Source organism: Tachypleus tridentatus, chromosome 3 (assembly GCF_004210375.1).
Source record: "Tachypleus tridentatus isolate NWPU-2018 chromosome 3, ASM421037v1, whole genome shotgun sequence".
NCBI lineage: Eukaryota > Metazoa > Arthropoda > Merostomata > Xiphosura > Limulidae > Tachypleus > Tachypleus tridentatus.
In genome coordinates this window covers 48,083,745-48,109,871 of record NC_134827.1, presented here as the reverse complement: position 1 = coordinate 48,109,871, position 26,127 = coordinate 48,083,745, and the positions used below count along the sequence as shown (strand labels likewise).

The window sequence follows — 26,127 nt, the reverse complement described above, 5'->3', positions numbered from 1 at the left end:
AAGCCACGTGGCCACAGGGAAGGAGCCACGTGGGCACAGGGAAGGGGTCATCTGTCTAGTTTTCGGTTTGCCTCACACCGATATGAAATACTTGACACATTCTCGTTATTAGCTAAACCTAAAAAATGTTTACAAATTATAACTTCTCAGACAGATTTTGTATCTCGTTTTAAGATACAATATACCATACTTCATGACGTCAAACCTTATTAATTTTAATAAACACGACACTGTATGTATTTCGTTTTAAGATACAATATACCATACATCATGACGTCAAACCTTATTAATTTTAATAAACACGACACTGTAATCTTAGTACACTGACGTTATTTCAAAATCTACTCTAATTAAGACAATATTAATTAATGTCCACACCTTTAACGAGAATAGCTTATCACACGGTTAATAAAACAATCAGAACACATGTGATGATTTATACAATAACTTATTTTCAATATTAAAGTATTATGGAAGGTTCGACTGAACACCAGATTCTGTTTCTAATAGATGTTTCAAACGTTACTCACGTGGAACTTGGTAAAAGTTTCTACACTGGCCCGGGGAATTGCAGGTTCTGTCAGAAAACATACACCTTTGTTCTCTTACCCCCACCTTTAACAGTCATAAAAAATAACAAAAAAAAAAGTAAATAGAAACTACAGACAACTAGAACAGAAGATATCAGCGATATAAAAACCAATAACGTAAGGATACATCCAGATATATATACACACGAGTTTCTGTGGTACTGGGAAGGCAATAAAACGAATGTTACAATGGATTGTTTGCTTTAAATATGCGACAAACAGTTCGAATGTTCATCATTCCTGTAAGGTCTCTCAACTTCTAACTCATAACTGACTCCATTTTGAAAACGAATAGGTTTGAATAAACCATAAAAAATCCATCCATCCATTCATCCATCCATCAGTATCAAAAGTAAACATTCCAATTGTTATAACCATCTCTTAGTGTAATCTTGGAAGACGTGTTAACCAATCAGAGAACTCTAGCAGTCTGGTAGACCGTGGAGGGTTTTACTGAACAAGAGATTTGTTTTGTTTGTTTCATACACACCTAACAGATGTAGTTTTGTCTGACCAAGCAGTGGTATTTAACAGGCACCCTCATGGTATAACTCTAATCTGAACCATAAACACCTGGATTCACAGTTTGGCACGCTGATTGTTGGGCCATGCCCAGCCTACTGTTGTATACAACCAATTATTTGTTGTACAAATTCGTCTATTATGCTTGAGTAGATTTATTTGTTTGTTGTAAGGTACACAATGGGCTATATATGAGTTCTGCCCACCAATGATACTGAGATCTAATTATTAGCATTAACAGATCACTGACTTATCACTCAGCCACAAGAGGGCCACGCAACAGATCACTGACTTATCACTCAGCCACAAGAGGGCCACGCTGTTTGATTGTTTTGGTTTCGCGTGAAGCTACACGAGGGTTATCTGCTCTGGACATCCCTAATTTAGCAGTGTAACACTAGAGGGAAGGAAGCTAGTCATCACAACCACCAGCCCTCTTGGGCTACTCTTTTAACAATGAATAGTTAGATTGACTCACACACTGTAACGTTCCCAAGGCTGAAAAGGCGAACATGTTTGGTGCGACAGGCATTCGAACCTGTGACCCTCAGATTGCGAGTCGAGCGTCCTAACCCTAAAGGACTAGAAGTAACTAAATGTAATAACTGTAACCTAATGTATTCTCACCCTGCGGACTAGGAAAGGGACATCGTAGGTGTGGCTTCGTTGTGTCTCACTTGGTGTTTTGGTGCCCGACTGGAAACTGCCACCATCGCTCGTGTCCTCGTTTGGAAAACCTGGAACTCGAGTCATAGCATAAGGAGAAGGGAAATATACAGCATCTCTGGAACTGTCGAATGATGACGTAGTCTTTCCTAGCATCTCTAGGCTTAGAGGTTCTTCTTTCAAGGAAAGCTGGGCTTGTGGTTCTATAGACCAGAATTATTTTAGAATAATGATAATTAACATTTTCTGATCAACTACGTATAATATCTCATCAGCAGCCTCTTCTATAGTTCATTTCTTTATAATGTCAACTTATATGACAATTTGCTATCTTTTTACATTTACCTGTTTGACCTCCCCCTGACCTCCTGTGACCTGATCCATGTCTTCTACCGTGTAACATGCAAACGATGATTGTCACAACTAACACGATGAGTCCTGCACATATAATTGGAATTATAATGGTGAGTTGTTCGTACAGGTGGCGCTGCGAGCTTGGCTGGGCTGGATTCGGAGCTAATGTAGCTGAAAAATTCCGAAACAAGTTTAAGAAAGTGTTTAATCATGAACGAACTTGAGTATAGTAATAATAACATGTTATCAGAATAACCTATGAAATAAAAATAATATTAGCCATCAACATAGTTACAATATAATGGTCTTACACATCCGTATTGGTAAAGTTTATAAGGCATTCTTTCATCGGTTGGGTATCCTTACTACTGACGATGTTTTCGTCCATTAACCCGATAACCGAGAACTTGAGTATAGTAATAATAACATGTTATCAGAATAACCTATGAAATAAAAAATAATATTAGCCATCAACATAGTTACAATATAATGGTCTTACACATCCGTATTGGTAAAGTTTATAAGGCATTCTTTCATCGGTTGGGTATCCTTTCTACTGACAATGTTTTCGTCCATTAATCCGACAATATATCATAAGGTTGGGTTATTTTAGAAAACGCAGTTTAGTCTTAAACATATACCCCCACAGTGACACTATGTCTATGGATTTACAGCGTTAGAAACCAGTTTTCGATACCTGTAGGGGGGAAATCACAGATAGCACATTGTGCAGTTTTGTACTTAACTTCAAACAAACAAATCTAAGCTAACAATGCAAGTCAATCTCTATAATAAGACCACAATAATTAACAACAAGTTAAACTGAAATTAATGTTTGAGATATAACATATAAAATTACATATTCATTTTGTATTTTAACATGATAACAATTCTCCACAGTCATACCTCCGGCTTCCGTTAACGTTGAGAAGACGTACTCTGCGTCCGTAGAACCAGCACTATTGTAAGCAGTCACCAGGATACTGTACCATGTGGCTGGAGCCAGGTCTGGAATTAGCATGAACTTGGTTTCTGGGAGTACTTTACTAGCCACTGTGATCCATGACCGATCACCCCGAGGCTTGTACTGAACAGCGAAAAAATAAACTGGACATCCACCAGGTTTCCAGGAGGACAGATGAAGAGATACCGAGGTAGAGTTGACTGTCAGAAACTCGTGCTTAGATGGAGCAACAGGAGCTGTAAAGGTGACATTCCATAAGGTTAGCTTTTCCACACATTATCTGTCTTTGGTAGATTTTCTGAATGTTCACTTGACATCATTGGTGGGCTTTCTTAACATCTTTCTTAATAAGTCACTGGTTAGTTCTAATAAATAACTAGTGGCTATCCTTAATGATTTAACTATGTATTGCAGATTAATCTATTAACAATAGAGAAAGTACAGTGAACTAAAGAACACATTAGGTCCCTACATCCCTATATTTTCAATTTTACCTTTTATGAAAATAAAAATGTATGATACCATCACATGTATTTAATGAAGACTGACTGTCGACTTTATCTGTTTATTTTTAATGAAGACTGACTGTTGACTTTATCTGTTTATTTTTAATGAAGACCGACGGTCGACTTTATCTGTTTATTTTTAATGAAGACCGACGGTCGACTTTATCTGTTTATTTTTAATGAAGACTGACTGTCGACTTTATCTGTTTATTTTTAATGGAGACTGACTGTCGACTTTATCTGTTTATTTTTAATGAAGACTGACTGTCGACTTTATCTGTTTATTTTTAATGAAGACTGACTGTCGAATTTATCTGTTTATTTTTAATGAAGACTGACTGTCGACTTTATCTGTTTATTTTTAATGAAGACTGACTGTCGACTTTATCTGTTTATTTTCTCAAATATTTGTTTTTACATGTATTATACTTCAGTGCATTTAAGACATTGACTAAAACTTAAAGAAACAGTGTATTTTTTTAAAAAAATACAGAAATACAAAGACAACACCTGTTCCTTCAGTTTTCAAACTGACCACTTTACTAGGGCCACTCTGACCAGCAGGATTGCTTGCTGTTATGTAGAGTTGATATCGTGTACCGCACCTCAGAGAATCCAGCACGTAAGACCCAAAGTTTCCACTTATTTCTTTGGTTTTCAATTCACCATCTTGTGGTTTCCAGTGTAGAGAATAACCTAACAAAAACATAAATGTACATTAGCCCTTACTCAGTTCCACGTAAGTTACTTCTTATTCAGTTCCAGCGTAAACATAACAAACTGAAAACTTTCAGTAGAAAGAAATATATGTATATTAAAATATACGGGTAAATAATATTACTTTTGTCCATGCTCTCTATTGGGATGGTGGCATTTTAAGAACTTAGTAAGCTAAAATCTGGTGTTCAATTCTTCACAGTAGATACAGCAGTGTGGCTTTATTTTAAAACAAACAATAATTTTCTTCTGCAGTTTTAACATGACTGAAACATTGACTCACCTGTTACATGGTTATCTTTTTCTTTTGTCCACTTAATATGAACAGTGGTGGATGTGCTGGAAACTAAGGTTACATCAGGAACAGGTGGAGGGTCTGGTGACAAATACAATGCATTCTTACTGAGACAACAAGAGCAGTCGTTTCTTTACCAAGAAAATTAATACAACATATCAGTAATATTTCTTATTTGTGGATATAATACTTTCTACCAAATGTTTAAAACAAAACTCTAATTTCATTTGAAAACTAAAAAATGTGATGTTAGAGTTAAATTCTAATGTAATACTGTAAATTAGAACAAAATTCTAGTTTAAAAAACAATGGTCTAGTCTACCACTGGTAGTTATAACAATGGTCTAGTCTACCACTATAAGTTATAACAATGTTCTGGTCTACCAGTGGAAGATACAGCAATAGTCTGGTCTACCACTGAAGACAAAACAATAGTCTATTGTACCACTGGAAGTTATAACAATGGTCTAGTCTACCACTGGTAGTTAAAACAATGGTCTAGGCTACCACTGGTAGTTATAACAATGGTCTAGGCTTCCACTGGTAGTTATAACAATGGTCTAGGCTTCCACTGGTAGTTATAACAATGGTCTAGTCTACCACTGGTAGTTAAAACAATGGTCTAGGTTACCACTGGTAGTTATAACAGTGGTCTAGGCTACCACTGGTAGTTATAACAATGGTCTAGTCTACCACTGGTAGTTATAACAATGGTCTAATCTACCACTGGTAGTTAAATCAATGGTCTAGGTTACCACTGGTAGTTATAACAATGGTCTAGACTACCACTGGTAGTTAAAACAATGGTCTAGGCTACCACTGGAAGTCAAAACAATGGTCTAGTCTACCACTATAAGTTATAACAATGTTCTGGTCTATCAGTGGAAGATACAACAATAGTCTGGTCTACCACTGAAGACAAAACAATAGTCTATTGTACCACTGGAAGTTATAACAATGGTCTAGTCTACCACTGGAAGTCAAAACCATGGTCTAGGCTACCACTGGTAGTTATAACAATGGTCTAGGCTACCACTGGTAGTTATAACAATGGTCTAGTCTACCACTGGTAGTTAAAACAATGGTCTAGACTACCACTGGTAGTTATAACAATGGTCTAGTCTACCACTGGTAGCTAAAACAATTGTCTAGGTTACCACTGGTAGTTATAACAATGGTCTAGGCTACCACTGGTACTTATAACAATGGTCTGGTCTACCACTGGTAGTTAAAACAATGGTCTAGGCTACCACTGGTAGTTATAACAATGGTCTAGTCTACCACTGGAAGTCAAAACAATGGTCTAGTCTACCACTATAAGTTATAACAATGTTCTGGTCTACCAGTGGAAGATACAACAATAGTCTGGTCTACCACTGAAGACAAAACAATAGTCTATTGTACCACTGGAAGTTATAACAATGGTCTAGGCTACCACTGGAAGATACAACAATGGTCTAGTCTACCACTGGAAGTCAAAACAATGGTCTAGGCTACCACTGGTAGTTATAACAATGGTCTAGTCTACCACTGGAAGTTATAACAATGGTCTAGGCTACCACTGGAAGATACAAGAATGGTCTAGTCTACCACTGGAAGTCAAAACAATGGTCTAGGCTACCACTGGTAGTTATAACAATGGTCTAGTCTACTGCTGGAAGTCAAAACAATGGTCTAGGCTACCACTGGTAGTTATAACAATGGTCTAGTCTACCACTGGTAGTTAAAACAATGGTCTAGGCTACCACTGGTAGTTATAACAATGGTCTAGTCTACCACTGGAAGTCAAAACAATGGTCTAGTCTACCACTATAAGTTATAACAATGTTCTGGTCTACCAGTGGAAGATACAGCAATAGTCTGGTCTACCACTGAAGACAAAACAATAGTCTATTGTACCACTGGAAGTTATAACAATGGTCTAGTCTACCACTGGTAGTTAAAACAATGGTCTAGGCTACCACTGGTAGTTATAACAATGGTCTAGGCTTCCACTGGTAGTTATAACAATGGTCTAGGTTACCACTGGTAGTTATAACAGTGGTCTAGGCTACCACTGGTAGTTATAACAATGGTCTAGTCTACCACTGGTAGTTATAACAATGGTCTAATCTACCACTGGTAGTTAAAACAATGGTCTAGGTTACCACTGGTAGTTATAACAATGGTCTAGACTACCACTGGTAGTTAAAACAATGGTCTAGGCTACCACTGGAAGTCAAAACAATGGTCTAGTCTACCACTATAAGTTATAACAATGTTCTGGTCTACCAGTGGAAGATACAGCAATAGTCTGGTCTACCACTGAAGACAAAACAATAGTCTATTGTACCACTGGAAGTTATAACAATGGTCTAGTCTACCACTGGTAGTTAAAACAATGGTCTAGGCTACCACTGGTAGTTATAACAATGGTCTAGGCTTCCACTGGTAGTTATAACAATGGTCTAGGCTTCCACTGGTAGTTATAACAATGGTCTAGTCTACCACTGGTAGTTAAAACAATGGTCTAGGTTACCACTGGTAGTTATAACAGTGGTCTAGGCTACCACTGGTAGTTATAACAATGGTCTAGTCTACCACTGGTAGTTATAACAATGGTCTAATCTACCACTGGTAGTTAAATCAATGGTCTAGGTTACCACTGGTAGTTAAAACAATGGTCTAGGCTACCACTGGAAGTCAAAACAATGGTCTAGTTTACCACTATAAGTTATAACAATGTTCTGGTCTATCAGTGGAAGATACAACAATAGTCTGGTCTACCACTGAAGACAAAACAATAGTCTATTGTACCACTGGAAGTTATAACAATGGTCTAGTCTACCACTGGAAGTCAAAACCATGGTCTAGGCTACCACTGGTAGTTATAACAATGGTCTAGGCTACCACTGGTAGTTATAACAATGGTCTAGTCTACCACTGGTAGTTAAAACAATGGTCTAGACTACCACTGGTAGTTATAACAATGGTCTAGTCTACCACTGGTAGCTAAAACAATTGTCTAGGTTACCACTGGTAGTTATAACAATGGTCTAGGCTACCACTGGTAGTTATAACAATGGTCTGGTCTACCACTGGTAGTTAAAACAATGGTCTAGGCTACCACTGGTAGTTATAACAATGGTCTAGTCTACCACTGGAAGTCAAAACAATGGTCTAGTCTACCACTATAAGTTATAACAATGTTCTGGTCTACCAGTGGAAGATACAACAATAGTCTGGTCTACCACTGAAGACAAAACAATAGTCTATTGTACCACTGGAAGTTATAACAATGGTCTAGGCTACCACTGGAAGATACAACAATGGTCTAGTCTACCACTGGAAGTCAAAACAATGGTCTAGGCTACCACTGGTAGTTATAACAATGGTCTAGTCTACCACTGGAAGTTATAACAATGGTCTAGGCTACCACTGGAAGATACAAGAATGGTCTAGTCTACCACTGGAAGTCAAAACAATGGTCTAGGCTACCACTGGTAGTTATAACAATGGTCTAGTCTACCACTGGAAGTCAAAACAATGGTCTAGTCTACCACTATAAGTTATAACAATGTTCTGGTCTACCAGTGGAAGATACAGCAATAGTCTGGTCTACCACTGAAGACAAAACAATAGTCTATTGTACCACTGGAAGTTATAACAATGGTCTAGTCTACCACTGGTAGTTAAAACAATGGTCTAGGCTACCACTGGTAGTTATAACAATGGTCTAGGCTTCCACTGGTAGTTATAACAATGGTCTAGGTTACCACTGGTAGTTATAACAGTGGTCTAGGCTACCACTGGTAGTTATAACAATGGTCTAGTCTACCACTGGTAGTTATAACAATGGTCTAATCTACCACTGGTAGTTAAAACAATGGTCTAGGTTACCACTGGTAGTTATAACAATGGTCTAGACTACCACTGGTAGTTAAAACAATGGTCTAGGCTACCACTGGAAGTCAAAACAATGGTCTAGTCTACCACTATAAGTTATAACAATGTTCTGGTCTATCAGTGGAAGATACAACAATAGTCTGGTCTACCACTGAAGACAAAACAATAGTCTATTGTACCACTGGAAGTTATAACAATGGTCTAGTCTACCACTGGTAGTTATAACAATGGTCTAGGCTACCACTGGTAGTTATAACAATGGTCTAGGCTACCACTGGTAGTTATAACAATGGTCTAGTCTACCACTGGTAGTTAAAACAATGGTCTAGACTACCACTGGTAGTTATAACAATGGTCTAGTCTACCACTGGTAGTTAAAACAATGGTCTAGGTTACCACTGGTAGTTATAACAATGGTCTAGGCTACCACTGGTAGTTATAACAATGGTCTGGTCTACCACTGGTAGTTAAAACAATGGTCTAGGCTACCACTGGTAGTTATAACAATGGTCTAGTCTACCACTGGAAGTCAAAACAATAATCTAGTCTACCACTATAAGTTATAACAATGTTCTGGTCTACCAGTGGAAGATACAACAATAGTCTGGTCTACCACTGAAGACAAAACAATAGTCTATTGTACCACTGGAAGTTATAACAATGGTCTAGGCTACCACTGGAAGATACAACAATGGTCTAGTCTACCACTGGAAGTCAAAACAATGGTCTAGGCTACCACTGGTAGTTATAACAATGGTCTAGTCTACCACTGGTAGTTATAACAATGGTCTAGTCTACCACTGGAAGTCAAAACAATGGTCTAGGCTACCACTGGTAGTTATAACAATGGTCTAGTCTACCACTGAAAGTTATAACAATGGTCTAGGCTACCACTGGAAGATACAAGAATGGTCTAGTCTACCACTGGAAGTCAAAACAATGGTCTAGGCTACCACTGGTAATTATAACAATGGTCTAGTCTACTGCTGGAAGTCAAAACAATGGTCTAGGCTACCACTGGTAGTTATAACAATGGTCTAGTCTACCACTGGAAGTCAAAACAATTACTCTAGTGTGTCACTGAAAGTTGCAACGATTACTCTAGTGTAGTACTTAAAGTTACAACAATGACTACAGAGTAACTCTTGTTTAAGGTGATGAATTGCATTATAAAATTGACGGCTGAGAACGAGGGGGGCAAGACAAAGGCGGCCCTGGAGAAGTGAGCCAGGCCAAAGCCCGACAAGCAGATATCAGAGTAAAGCGACCAGATTCAGGGCTGGACAAGAATATTGCCTCAGCTGGGATCTAAAGATCCAATGCCTGAGATTTAGATGTAGTATGAAACAGAAGTGCCCTGAGAAAACCCACTTTCACAAGACAGGTGCCAAAAGTTTTACCTGTCCAGTGCCTGGATCTAAGAAGAAATACATATAAATATAAATATGTATTTCCCTTATCTATGTTTATGTATTTTGTTGAGTGATTGTTGAAATATGTTATATGGTGAAATGTATTTTGTAGGTGCACTGGCTAGTTTACATAACGACTCAGTTGGTTGATGTCTGTGTTCTGCTGAGGAGATAATTCTTCAGATTTCTCTCTCTCTAAACTAAACCTCTTCCAAGTTCGTTTGCGTTTCTTGTTTTGCAAAAAAAATTTTGGAAAAAAATGTATGAGTATTTCCTCGGACAAAAACATGAATTACTTACTACAACACATAACACACAACAACACAATCACAAGGACTTACTCGGAGAAAGCCGACCTACTAGCCGACTATTACGTTTGTTGTTGTTTTTTGAATTTCGCACAAAGCTACTCGAGGGGCTATCTGTGCTAGCCGTCCCTAATTTAGTAGTTTACGACTAAAGGGAAGGCAGCTAGTCATCACTGCCCATCGCCAACTCTTGGGCTACTCTTTTACCAATGGAAAGTGGGATTGACCGTGACATTATAATGCTCCCACGGCTGAAAGGGCGAGCATGTTTGGCGCGACAGGGATGCGAACCCGCGACCCTCGGATTACAAGTCGAACGCCTTAACACGCTTGGCCATGTCGGGCCCCTGGGTAAAAGAGTAGCCCAAGAGTTGGCGGTGGGTGGTGATGACTAGCTGCCTTCCCTCTAGTTTTACATTGCTAAATTGGGGACGGCTAACACAGATAACCCTCGAGTAGCTTTGTGTGAAATTCAAAACAAACAAACAGTCCTATTATTTAATAGGTTGTTGAGGTAGTGTTCACGGTGAAACTTAGTTAAACAGACAACAACTGCTTATTGTAGAAATAACAAATAATTTCTTTGTGGTGTGAGCAATAACTTAAAATTAGTTGTTTCTCTACGTTTTTCATTAATTTAATAATTAATAACTACAATTAACTTACAACATTTAATGTGTATCCGTGACTCATTAAATTACTAAAAACAACAAAGGAGGGACACACAAGAAATCACATCTCTTGATGACGACAAACCTACTTGAAATAAAAATGTATCTCAGAATAGCTGGTATTGGTATTAACACTTGTATTTATAAGAAGAGAACACAATTTCAACGTTGTTCTCTCCTTATAAATAAAAGTGTTAAGTTTCATACCAGCCGTTCTAAGATACAAGAAACCATATCTATTAAAGAGGGTGCGGAAACTGCCTTAGTGTACATGAAAAACATAATTATTTATATATACACTTAAAGTATTTGTTTTCTTTATTAAGGTGCTTCACCATAATTATTTATATATACCCTTAAAGTATTTGTTTTCTTTATTAAGGTGTTTTACAATAATTATTTATATATACACTTAAAGTATTTGTTTTCTTTATTAAGGTGTTTTACAATAATTATTTATATATACACTTAAAGTATTTGTTTTCTTTATTAAGATGTTTTACAATAATTATTTATATATACACTTAAAGTATTTGTTTTCTTTATTAAGGTGTTTTACAATAATTATTTATATATACACTTAAAGTATTTGTTTTCTTTATTAAGGTGTTTTACCATAATTATTTATATATACACTTAAAGTATTTGTTTTCTTCATTAAGGTGTTTTACCATAATTATTTATATGTACACTTAAAGTATTTGTTTTCGTTATTAAGGTGTTTCACCATAATTATTTATATATACACTTAAAGTATTTGTTTTCTTTATTAAGATGTTTTACAATAATTATTTATATATACACTTAAAGTATTTGTTTTCTTTATTAAGGTGTTTTATCATAATTATTTATATATACACTTAAAGTATTTGTTTTCTTTATTATGGTGTTTTACAATAATTATTTATATATACACTTAAAATATTTGTTTTCTTTATTAAGGTGTTTTACAATAATTATTTATATATACACTTAAAGTATTTGTTTTCTTTATTAAGGTGCTTCACCATAATTATTTATATATACCCTTAAAGTATTTGTTTTCTTTATTAAGGTGTTTTACAATAATTATTTATATATACACTTAAAGTATTTGTTTTCTTTATTAAGGTGCTTCAACATAATTATTTATATATACCCTTAAAGTATTTGTTTTCTTTATTAAGGTGTTTTACAATAATTATTTATATATACACTTAAAGTATTTGTTTTCTTTATTAAGGTGTTTTACAATAATTATTTATATATACACTTAAAGTATTTGTTTTCTTTATTAAGATGTTTTACAATAATTATTTATATATACACTTAAAGTATTTGTTTTCTTTATTAAGGTGTTTTACCATAATTATTTATATATACACTTAAAGTATTTGTTTTCTTTATTAAGGTGTTTTACAATAATTATTTATATATACACTTAAAGTATTTGTTTTCTTTATTAAGGTGTTTTACAATAATTATTTATATATACACTTAAAGTATTTGTTTTCTTTATTAAGGTGTTTTACAATAATTATTTATATATACACTTAAAGTATTTGTTTTCTTTATTAAGGTGTTTTACCATAATTATTTATATATACACTTAAAGTATTTGTTTTCTTCATTAAGGTGTTTTACCATAATTATTTATATGTACACTTAAAGTATTTGTTTTCTTTATTAAGGTGTTTTATCATAATTATTTATATATACACTTAAAGTATTTGTTTTCTTTATTATGGTGTTTTACAATAATTATTTATATATACACTTAAAGTATTTGTTTTCTTTATTAAGGTGTTTTACAATAATTATTTATATATACACTTAAAGTATTTGTTTTCTTTATTAAGGTGTTTTACCATAATTATTTATATATACACTTAAAGTATTTGTTTTCTTTATTAAGGTGTTTTACCATAATTATTTATATATACACTTAAAGTATTTGTTTTCTTTATTAAGGTGTTTTACAATAATTATTTATATATACACTTAAAGTATTTGTTTTCTTTATTAAGGTGTTTTACCATAATTATTTATATATACACTTAAAGTATTTGTTTTCTTTATTAAGGTGTTTTACAATAATTATTTATATATACACTTAAAGTATTTGTTTTCTTTATTAAGGTGTTTTACAATAATTATTTATATATACACTTAAAGTATTTGTTTTCTTTATTAAGGTGTTTTACCATAATTATTTATATATACACTTAAAGTATTTGTTTTCTTTATTAAGGTGTTTTACCATAATTATTTATATATACACTTAAAGTATTTGTTTTCTTTATTAAGGTGTTTTACCATAATTATTTATATATACACTTAAAGTATTTGTTTTCTTTATTAAGGTGTTTTACAATAATTATTTATATATACACTTAAAGTATTTGTTTTCTTTATTAAGGTGTTTTACCATAATTATTTATATATACACTTAAAGTATTTGTTTTCTTTATTAAGGTGTTTTACAATAATTATTTATATATACACTTAAAGTATTTGTTTTCTTTATTAAGGTGTTTTACCATAATTATTTATATATACATTTAAAGTATTTGTTTTCTTTATTAACATGTTTTACAATAATTATTTATATATACACTTAAAATATTTGTTCTCTATATTAAGGTGTTTTACAATAATTATTTATATATACACTTAAAGTATTTGTTTTCTTTATTAAGGTGTTTTACCATAATTATTTATATATACACTTAAAGTATTTGTTTTCTTTATTAAGGTGTTTTACCATAATTATTTATATATACACTTAAAGTATTTGTTTTCTTTATTAAGGTGTTTTACCATAATTATTTATATATACACTTAAAGTATTTGTTTTCTTTATTAAGGTGTTTTACAATAATTATTTATATATACACTTAAAGTATTTGTTTTCTTTATTAAGGTGTTTTACAATAATTATTTATATATACACTTAAAGTATTTGTTTTCTTTATTAAGGTGCTTTACCATAATTATTTATATATACATTTAAAGTATTTGTTTTCTTTATTAAGGTGCTTTACCATAATTATTTATATATACACTTAAAGTATTTGTTTTCTTTATTAAGGTGTTTTACCATAATTATTTATATATACATTTAAAGTATTTGTTTTCTTTATTAACATGTTTTACAATAATTATTTATATATACACTTAAAGTATTTGTTCTCTTTATTAAGGTGTTTTACAATAATTATTTATATATACACTTAAAGTATTTGTTTTCTTTATTAAGGTGTTTTACAATAATTATTTATATATACACTTAAACTATTTGTTTTCTTTATTAAGGTGTTTTACAATAATTATTTATATATACACTTAAAGTATTTGTTTTATTTATTAAGGTGCTTTACCATAATTATTTATATATACATTTAAAGTATTTGTTTTCTTTATTAAGGTGCTTTACCATAATTATTTATATATACACTTAAAGTATTTGTTTTCTTTATTAAGGTGTTTTACCATAATTATTTATATATACATTTAAAGTATTTGTTTTCTTTATTAAGATGTTTTACAATAATTATTTATATATACACTTAAAGTATTTGTTTTCTTTATTAAGGTGTTTTACCATAATTATTTATATATACACTTAAAGTATTTGTTTTCTTTATTAAGGTGTTTTACAGTAATTATTTATATATACACTTAAAGTATTTGTTTTCTTTATTAAGGTGTTTTACCATAATTATTTATTTATACATTTAAAGTATTTGTTTTCTTTATTAAGATGTTTTACCATAATTATTTATATATACACTTAAAGTATTTGTTTTCTTTATTATGGTGTTTTAGAATAATTATTTATATATACACTTAAAGTATTTGTTTTCTTTATTAAGGTGTTTTACAGTAATTATTTATATATACACTTAAAGTATTTGTTTTCTTTATTAAGGTGTTTTACCATAATTATTTATATATACACTTAAAGTATTTGTTTTCTTTATTAAGGTGTTTTACAATAATTATGTATATATACACTTAAAGTATTTGTTTTCTTTATTAAGGTGTTTTACAATAATTATGTATATATACACTTAAAGTATTTGTTTTCTTTATTAAGGTGTTTTACCATAATTATTTATATATACACTTAAAGTATTTGTTTTCTTTATTAAGGTGTTTTACAGTAATTATTTATATATACACTTAAAGTATTTGTTTTCTTTATTAAGGTGTTTTACCATAATTATTTATTTATACATTTAAAGTATTTGTTTTCTTTATTATGGTGTTTTAGAATAATTATTTATATATACACTTAAAGTATTTGTTTTCTTTATTAAGGTGTTTTACAGTAATTATTTATATATACACTTAAAGTATTTGTTTTCTTTATTAAGGTGTTTTACCATAATTATGTATATATACACTTAAAGTATTTGTTTTCTTTATTAAGGTGTTTTACCATAATTATTTATATATACACTTAAAGTATTTGTTTTCTTTATTAAGGTGTTTTACCATAATTATTTATATATACACTTAAAGTATTTGTTTTCTTTATTAAGGTGTTTTACAATAATTATGTATATATACACTTAAAGTATTTGTTTTCTTTATTAAGGTGTTTTACCATAATTATTTATATATACACTTAAAGTATTTGTTTTCTTTATTTAGGTGTTTTACCATAATTATTTATATATACACTTAAAGTATTTGTTTTCTTTATTAAGGTGTCTTACCATAATTATTTATATATACACTTAAAGTATTTGTTTTCTTTATTAAGGTGTCTTACCATAATTATTTATATATACACTTAAAGTATTTGTTTTCTTTATTAAGGTGTTTTACAATAATTATGTATATGTACATTTAAAGTATTTGTTTTCTTTATTAAGGTGTTTTACCATAATTATTTATATATACACTTAAAGTATTTGTTTTCTTTATTAAGGTGTTTTACCATAATTATTTATATATACACTTAAAGTATTTGTTTTCTTTATTAAGGTGTTTTACAATAATTATTTATATATACACTTAAAGTATTTGTTTTCTTTATTATGGTGTTTTACCATAATTATTTATATATACACTTAAAGTATTTGTTTTCTTTATTAAGGTGTTTTAAAATCTCCCAACGTCCTGTTTCCAGTACCTTTGACCTTCTATAGTCCTACAAATCTTTCATTACATTTAAAATACCAGTGAGTTCAGTTGACTTCCAGCTGGGAGAGTGTTACGTTTTCGGAGTTAAAACGCTAAAGTCAGGGATTCGATTTCTGTCGGTGAGCACAGCAGATATCCCACTGTGTCTTGTTTTGGATTTCACGCAAAGCTACACTAGGGCTATCTGTGCTAGCCGTCCCTAATTTAGCAGTGTAAGACTAGAGGGAAGGCAGCGCTAGTCATCACCACCCACCTCTTATGCTACTCTTTTACCAACGAATAGTGGGATTGACCGTCACATTATAACACCTTCACGGCTGAAAGGGCGAGCATATTTGGTGTTATGGGGATTCGAATCTGCAACCGCTGGATTACGAGTCGAACGTCTTAACAAACTTGGCCATGTCGGGCCCCGACTATTACGAGTCCTCCTTCAGTGACCTAAACTCTGCCGACTTTGACACACAACACCAACAACATGTTAACAACTACATACATACAAATCATTCTTGTTTCACATCACAATTCACACACTAAACAGTCATTTTGGTTCAATTAATAGAAGTATTTCACAACCACTGAACTCAAAATGAACATTAAAAACACTTCACCCGAACAGCATCAAATACCAAATATTATTCTAAAAAAAGGCTCCAGTCTCCTATTACAACATCTCACAAACATCAGGAATCTCTCACTAATGACAGGTTATTACTCCAACACTTGGAAAAAAAAAGCTGTTATCACCAGGATTCTAAAGAAACAGGACTAACCCTGACATCTTCTGTCCCATCAGTATATTGTCTTCACAAACTGGTGGAGAAAATAATATCAAATTGCCTTCTTCATTTATGTGAAATAAATAACATCCTACTCGAATCTCAAAACGCTTCCAGGAAAAATAGACAAACAATAGATCACCTTACACGACTCACTGAATCGGTTGTCAAAGCATTCAATAACAATCAGTTAACCATACGCATATTTTTAGATGTTAAAAAAGCAAAAATCCAGCCAACTCTACCTGTTCCATCGTCCATACATTCTCCCAGACACCTGAGACCATTATTCAACAAGAGGTTGACAATGATCACATCAAGCAAGTTTACCAATGACGGTCCTCTTGAACCTACCTTCATCCTCTCTCAACACGAGCCAAGCCTCCTCTAACACTAATCTGTGTTGTTTGATACGTATCTATTTCATCTTAACAGTTGTCGATCTATGTACCTTTCTCCTTACAGATTGCTTCCGGGCACAGTCACAGCATTTTTATTCGGCGCCCTGGCTGTGAAAGTGGATTTTCTCGGGGTACTACGGTTTCCTCCCACATCCAAGTCTCAGGCCTTAGATCTTTAGATTCCAGCCAAGGCAATATTCTTGCCCGGCCCTGAATCGTGACGTTTTGAGTTGATGTCTCGTCGGCCTTCCGGATTGCGAGCTCTGGCCTGGCCTAATTCTCTTGTACCACATTTGTCTCGCCACCCTTTCTCACCCATCATCTCTGCAATGTCCCACCTTAAACAAATCAAATAACAAGAAAACTTCCACGTAAAAGTAAATAAACTTCCATGTAAGAGGACGAAGAGGAACCACAATGCCCCTGACCACCCCTGTTGGGGAGAGAATTCCTTAGACTTTTCTCTCTAAACTAAAACCGTGAGAGGATGAAGAGGAACCACAACGCTCCTGACCACCCCTGTTGGGGAGAGAATTCCTTAGACTTTTCTCTCTAAAGTAAAACCGTGAGAGGACGAAGAGGAACCACAACGCCCCTGACCACCCCTGTTGGGGAGAGAATTCCTTAGACTTTTCTCTCTAAACTAAAACCGTGAGAGGATGAAGAGGAACCACAAAGCCCCTGACCACCCCTGTTGGGGAGAGAATTCCTTAGACTTTTCTCTCTAAACTAAAACCGTGAGAGGGATGAAGAGAGAACCACAACGCTCCTGACCACCCCTGTTGGGGAGAGAATTCCTTAGACTTTTCTCTATAAACTGAAACCGTGAGAGGATGAAGAGTAACCACAACGCTTCTGACCACCCCTGTTGAGGAGAGAATTCCTTAGACTTAGTAAGAACAATTTGTCTACAATCAAACTATTTTCACTACAACAAGGAATTCTACAAACAAACAGATATCCAACCGTCCACTACGTAACTCCTGCCAGTCATCGATTTGTTCATATTCTGAGACCACAGGTCACAATATTTAATAATTATGACCACAGAGTCTTCAGACCATGACCTCCATATCAAGGTAAGTCTTAGTTAAAGACCCCCATGCTCTTAACTACTCAAAAAGCTGTTTGGACCTAAAGTTGTTCCAAATGTTCACACGTAACTCAACTGTTGTACAATTTATATATAATCATTTGTTTTTACATTTATCCTTTTATTTTATATTGATAAGTAGGTAAAGTAGTAATTTTGATATTACAGTTCTAGCTTATAATCAACTTGGAACATGATTTAACGAACATGAACAAACATGATAGATTGATAGGGTATTTGTACAAAGCTCTGAGTTTGTATCCATAATGGATGAAATTAAAATTAATACATAAAGAGCAGAAGTTAACATTAGGAGTTAACACAGTATTTTTACACTGTATCTACAGTGTACTGTCATAAATATATCAAGTGAAAACAAATGTAGATAGGATAGTTACTGTAACATACAGGTATACCAAGTAATACTAAACTGAGACGATGTCTATATAGTTTACTATAACACATAAACAAGTAATAATAAACTGGTACAACGTCTATATAGAGTTTAATATAACACATAAACAACAAGCACTACACAATGTGTAAAAATGACTGAATATTTTAGAGTAAATCTAATTTATTAATTTTAATTATAATTGCTACATATGTAACGTGGATCCTGGCTAATATAATGTAATTTTATCGATTTTCTTCTTGAATGCTGAAATTTCTTGGAATAAAATACATAATTTTACCATATTCCAGGGTCAGACCAATAACGTCGTTCGAGGCAGGGCCTGTTCCAGCACTGTTGTAAGCTTGTATGTGAATGGCGTACTTGGTAGCACGTTCCAATGACGTCAGCTCATAGACCTGTTCTTGCACTGGTCCTTGAGAAGCCAAAGTTTTGTAAATGTAAGTTTCTGATGGACCACTAACTTTTTTATATCCGAGATAATAGCCCTCTACAACTGTGTGGTCATCTAGAAATGCTGGAGTCTGGAAAAACGGAACGTACGAACTACAAAAACCGTTAATAAGCTAAACTTCATATTTAAATTATGTTTAGTATGGCTAATGGAATATATTATTTTCGTACAAACGTTGTAAATGAAGTTAAAAGTCAAAGTTAACTTATACTTTCGTATGTTTTACTGTGATTCGAAACTGAAAAGTAATAAAAACAAAAGCTTACCTTCCATGACACTTTTAATGCTCGAGAACTTACAGGTTGAACTCGTACGTTACCAGGTGGCGTTGCAGGTGCTGTTAAGAAGAAGAAATATATTTTGGTAGTCATGTTTTATTGTCAAGTGGTATAGAGTTTGGTTTGAAACTATAACATTGGTATAGAGATAGGTATGAAACTATAACATTGGTATAGAGTTTGATATGAAACTATAACATTAGTATAGAGTTTGGTATGAAACTATAACATTGGTATAGAGTTTGGTATGAAACTATAACATTGGTATAGAGTTTGGTATGAAAATATAACATTCGTATAGAATTTGATATGAAACTATAACATTGGTATAGAGTTTGGTATGAAACTATAACATTGGTATAGAGTTTGGTATGAAACTATAACATTGGTATAGTTTGGTATGAAACTATAACATTGGTATAGTTTGATATGAAACTATAACATTGTTATAGAGTTTGATATGAAACTATAACATTGTTATAGAGTTTGATATGAAACTATAACATTGGTATAGAGTTTGATATGAAACTATAACATTGATATAGAGTTTGGTATGAAACTATAACATTGGTATAGAGTTTGGTATGAAACTATAAGCATTGGTATAGAGTTTGGTATGAAAGTATAACATTGGTATAGAGTTTGGTATGAAACTATAACATTGGTATAGAGTTTGGTACGAAACTATAACATTGATACAGAGTTTGGTACGAAACTATAACATTGGTACAGAGTTTGGTATGAAACTATAACAATGATATACAGTTTGATATGAAACTATAACATTGGTATAGAGTTTGATATGAAACTATAACATTGGTATAGTTTGATATGAAACTATAACATTGTTATAGAGTTTGATATGAAACTATAACAGTGGTATAGAGTTTGATATGAAACTACAAAATTGATATAGAGTTTGATATCAAACTATAACATTGGTATACTGGTTGATATGAAACTATAACACTGATATACAGTTTCAAATGAAATTATAACATTGATATAGAGTATGGAATGAAACTATAACATTGGTATAAAGTTTGATATGAAACTATAACATTGGTATAGAGTTTGATATGAAACTATAACACTGATATAGAGTTTGGTATGAAACTATAACATTGGTATAGAGTTTGATATGAAACTATAACATTGGTATAGAGTTTGATATGAAACTATAACATTGGTATAGAGTTTGATATGAAACTATAACATTGATATAGAGTTTGGTATGAAACTATAACATTAATATAGAGTTTGATATGAAACTATAACATTGGTATAGAGTTTGATATGAAACTATAACATTAATAAAGAGTTTGATATGAAACTATAACATTGGTATAGAGTTTGGTATGAAACTATAACATTGGTATAGAGTTTAATATGAAACTATAACATTGATATAGAGTTTGATATGAAACTATAACATTGATATGGAGTTTGGTATGAAACTATAACATTGGTATAGAGTTTGATATGAAACTATAAAATTGATATAGAGTTTGATATCAAACTATAACATTGGTATACAGGTTGATATGAAACTATAACACTGATATACAGTTTAATATGAAACTATAACATTGATATAGAGTTTGGAATGAAACTGTAACATTGGTATAAAGTTTGATATGAAACTATAACATTGGTATAGAGTTTCGTATGAAACTATAACATTGGTATAGAGTTTGGTATGAAACTATAACATTGGTATAGAGTTTGATATGAAACTATAACATTGGTATAGAGTTTGACATGAAACTATGACATTGGTACAGAGTTTGGTATGAAACTATAACAATGGTATAGAGTTTGGTATGAAACTATAACAATGGTATAGAGTTTGGTATGAAACTATAACATTCGTATAGAATTTGATATGAAACTATAACATTGGTATAGAGTTTGGTACGAAACTATAACATTGATACAGAGTTTGGTATGAAACTATAACAATAATATACAGTTTGATATGAAACTATAACATTGGTAGAGAGTTTGATAAGAAACTATAACATTGGTATAGAGTTTGATATGAAACTATAACATTGGTATAGAGTTTGATATGAAACTATAACATTGGTATAGAGTTTGATATGAAACTATAACATTGGTATAGAGTTTGATATGAAACTATAACATTGGTACAGAGTTTGGTATGAAACTATAACAATGGTATAGAGTTTGGTATGAAACTATAACATTCGTATAGAATTTGATATGAAACTATAACATTGGTATAGAGTTTGGTATGAAACTATAACATTGGTATAGAGTTTGGTATGAAACTATAACATTGGTATAGTTTGGTATGAAACTATAACATTGGTATAGTTTGATATGAAACTATAACATTGTTATAGAGTTTGATATGAAACTATAACATTGGTATAGAGTTTGGTATGAAACTATAACATTGGTATAGAGTTTAATATGAAACTATAACATTGATATAGAGTTTGATATGAAACTATAACATTGATATGGAGTTTGGTATGAAACTATAACATTGGTATAGAGTTTGGTATGAAACTATAACATTGGTATAGAGTTTGATATGAAACTATAACATTGTTATAGAGTTTGGAATGAAACTATAACATTGGTATAAAGTTTGATATGAAACTATAACATTGGTATGGAGTTTGATATGAAACTATAACACTGATATAGAGTTTGGTATGAAACTATAACATTGGTATAGTTTGATATGAAACTATAACATTGTTATAGAGTTTGATATGAAACTATAACATTGTTATAGAGTTTGATATGAAACTATAACATTGTTATAGAGTTTGATATGAAACTATAACATTGGTATAGAGTTTGATATGAAACTATAACATTGATATAGAGTTTGGTATGAAACTATAACATTGGTATAGAGTTTGGTATGAAACTATAACATTGGTATAGAGTTTGATATGAAACTATAACATTGGTATAGAGTTTGGTATGAAACTATAACATTGGTATAGAGTTTGATATGAAACTATAACATTGGTATAGAGTTTGATATGAAACTATAACATTGGTATAGAGTTTGATATGAAACTATAACATTGGTATAGAGTTTGATATGAAACTATAACATTGGTATAGAGTTTGATATGAAACTATAACATTGGTATAGAGTTTGATATGAAACTATAACATTGGTACAGAGTTTGGTATGAAACTATAACAATGGTATAGAGTTTGGTATGAAACTATAACAATGGTATAGAGTTTGGTATGAAACTATAACATTCGTATAGAATTTGATATGAAACTATAACATTGGTATAGAGTTTGGTATGAAACTATAACATTGGTATAGAGTTTGGTATGAAACTATAACATTGGTATAGTTTGGTATGAAACTATAACATTGTTATAGAGTTTGATATGAAACTATAACATTGTTATAGAGTTTGATATGAAACTATAACATTGTTATAGAGTTTGATATGAAACTATAACATTGGTATAGAGTTTGATATGAAACTATAACATTGATATAGAGTTTGGTATGAAACTATAACATTGGTATAGAGTTTGGTATGAAACTATAACATTGGTATAGAGTTTGGTATGAAACTATAACATTGGTATAGAGTTTGGTATGAAACTATAACATTGGTATAGAGTTTGGTACGAAACTATAACATTGATACAGAGTTTGGTACGAAACTATAACATTGGTACAGAGTTTGGTATGAAACTATAACAATGATATACAGTTTGATATGAAACTATAACATTGGTATAGAGTTTGATATGAAACTATAACATTGGTATAGTTTGATATGAAACTATAACATTGTTATAGAGTTTGATATGAAACTATAACAGTGGTATAGAGTTTGATATGAAACTATAACAGTGGTATAGAGTTTGATATGAAACTACAAAATTGATATAGAGTTTGATATCAAACTATAACATTGGTATACTGGTTGATATGAAACTATAACACTGATATAGAGTTTGATATGAAACTATAACATTGATATAGAGTTTGGAATGAAACTATAACATTGGTATAAAGTTTGATATGAAACTATAACATTGGTATAGAGTTTGATATGAAACTATAACACTGATATAGAGTTTGGTATGAAACTATAACATTGGTATAAAGTTTGATATGAAACTATAACATTGGTATAGAGTTTGATATGAAACTATAACATTGGTATAGAGTTTGATATGAAACTATAACATTGATATAGTTTGGTATGAAACTATAACATTGATATAGAGTTTGATATGAAACTATAACATTCGTATAGAGTTTGATATGAAACTATAACATTAATAAAGAGTTTGATATGAAACTATAACATTGGTATAGAGTTTGGTATGAAACTATAACATTGGTATAGAGTTTAATATGAAACTATAACATTGGTATAGAGTTTGATATGAAACTATAACATTGATATAGAGTTTGGTATGAAACTATAACATTGGTATAGAGTTTGGTATGAAACTATAACATTGGTATAGAGTTTGATATGAAACTATAACATTGATATAGAGTTTGATATGAAACTATAAAATTGATATAGAGTTTGATATCAAACTATAACATTGGTATACAGGTTGATATGAAACTATAACACTGATATACAGTTTAATATGAAACTATAACATTGATATAGAGTTTGGAATGAAACTGTAACATTGGTATAAAGTTTGATATGAAACTATAACATTGGTATGGAGTTTGGTATGAAACTATAACATTGGTATAGAGTTTGGTATGAAACTATAACATTGGTATAGAGTTTGATATGAAACTATAACATTGGTATAGAGTTTGACATGAAACTATGACATTGGTACAGAGTTTGGTATGAAACTATAACAATGGTATAGAGTTTGGTATGAAACTATAACAATGGTATAGCATTTGGTATGAAACTATAACATTCGTATAGAATTTGATATGAAACTATAACATTGGTATAGAGTTTGGTACGAAACTATAACATTGGTATAGAGTTTGATATGAAACTATAACATTGGTATAGAGTTTGATATGAAACTATAACATTGGTAGAGAGTTTGATAAGAAACTATAACATTGGTATAAAGTTTGATATGAAACTATAACATTGGTATAGAGTTTGATATGAAACTATAACATTGGTATAGAGTTTGATATGAAACTATAACAATGGTATAGAGTTTGGTATGAAACTATAACATTCGTATAGAATTTGATATGAAACTATAACATTGGTATAGAGTTTGGTATGAAACTAACATTGGTATAGAGTTTGGTATGAAACTATAACATTGGTATAGTTTGGTATGAAACTATAACATTGGTATAGTTTGATATGAAACTATAACATTGTTATAGAGTTTGATATGAAACTATAACATTGTTATAGAGTTTGATATGAAACTATAACATTGTTATAGAGTTTGATATGAAACTATAACATTGTTATAGAGTTTGATATGAAACTATAACATTGGTATAGAGTTTGATATGAAACTATAACATTGATATAGAGTTTGGTATGAAACTATAACATTGGTATAGAGTTTGGTATGAAACTATAACATTGGTATAGAGTTTGGTATGAAACTATAACATTGGTATAGAGTTTGGTATGAAACTATAACATTGGTATAGAGTTTGGTATGAAACTATAACATTGGTATAGAGTTTGGTATGAAACTATAACATTGGTATAGAGTTTGGTATGAAACTATAACATTGATATAGAGTTTGGTATGAAACTATAACATTGGTATAGAGTTTAATATGAAACTATAACATTGATATAGAGTTTGATATGAAACTATAACATTGGTATAGAGTTTGATATGAAACTATAACATTGGTATAGTTTGATATGAAACTATAACATTGGTATAGAGTTTGATATGAAACTATAACATTGGTATAGAGTTTGATATGAAACTATAACATTGGTATAGAGTTTGATATGAAACTATAACATTGATATAGAGTTTGATATGAAACTATAACATTGGTATAGAGTTTGATATGAAACTATAACATTGATATAGAGTTTGATATGAAACTATAACATTGATATAGAGTTTGGAATGAAACTATAACATTGGTATAGAGTTTGATATGAAACTATAACATTGGTATAGAGTTTGATATGAAACTATAACATTGATATAGAGTTTGGTATGAAACTATAACATTGGTATAGAGTTTGATATGAAACTATAACATTGGTATAGAGTTTGATATGAAACTATAACATTGGTATAGAGTTTGATATGAAACTATAACATTGATATAGAGTTTGGTATGAAACTATAACATTGATATAGAGTTTGATATGAAACTATAACATTGGTATAGAGTTTGATATGAAACTATAACATTGATATAGAGTTTGATATGAAACTATAACATTGGTATAGAGTTTGGTATGAAACTATAACATTGGTATAGAGTTTGATATGAAACTATAACATTGATATAGAGTTTGATATGAAACTATAACATTGATATAGAGTTTGGTATGAAACTATAACATTGGTATAGAGTTTGGTATGAAACTATAACATTGGTATAGAGTTTGATATGAAACTATAACATTGATATAGAGTTTGGTATGAAACTATAACATTGGTATAGAGTTTGATATGAAACTATAAAATTGATATAGAGTTTGATATGAAACTATAACA

At 31.3% G+C, this 26,127-nt stretch overlaps 1 protein-coding gene across 2 annotated transcripts in view; it reads right to left on the bottom strand.

Annotated features, from left to right (window-relative positions):
• LOC143246802 (cell adhesion molecule Dscam1-like) overlaps positions 1-26,127 on the bottom strand; it is a 227,778-nt gene that overhangs the window by 24,746 nt on the left and 176,905 nt on the right. For both annotated transcript variants that reach the window (XM_076493961.1, XM_076493962.1), the window contains 8 exons: positions 19,432-19,502; positions 18,992-19,235; positions 4,603-4,695; positions 4,113-4,298; positions 3,039-3,332; positions 2,124-2,303; positions 1,740-1,981; positions 531-615 (listed from right to left, as the gene is read on the bottom strand). In XM_076493961.1, coding sequence (XP_076350076.1) covers positions 531-615; positions 1,740-1,981; positions 2,124-2,303; positions 3,039-3,332; positions 4,113-4,298; positions 4,603-4,695; positions 18,992-19,235; positions 19,432-19,502 — 1,395 coding nt within the window. The remainder of the gene's footprint in view (positions 1-530; positions 616-1,739; positions 1,982-2,123; positions 2,304-3,038; positions 3,333-4,112; positions 4,299-4,602; positions 4,696-18,991; positions 19,236-19,431; positions 19,503-26,127) is intronic.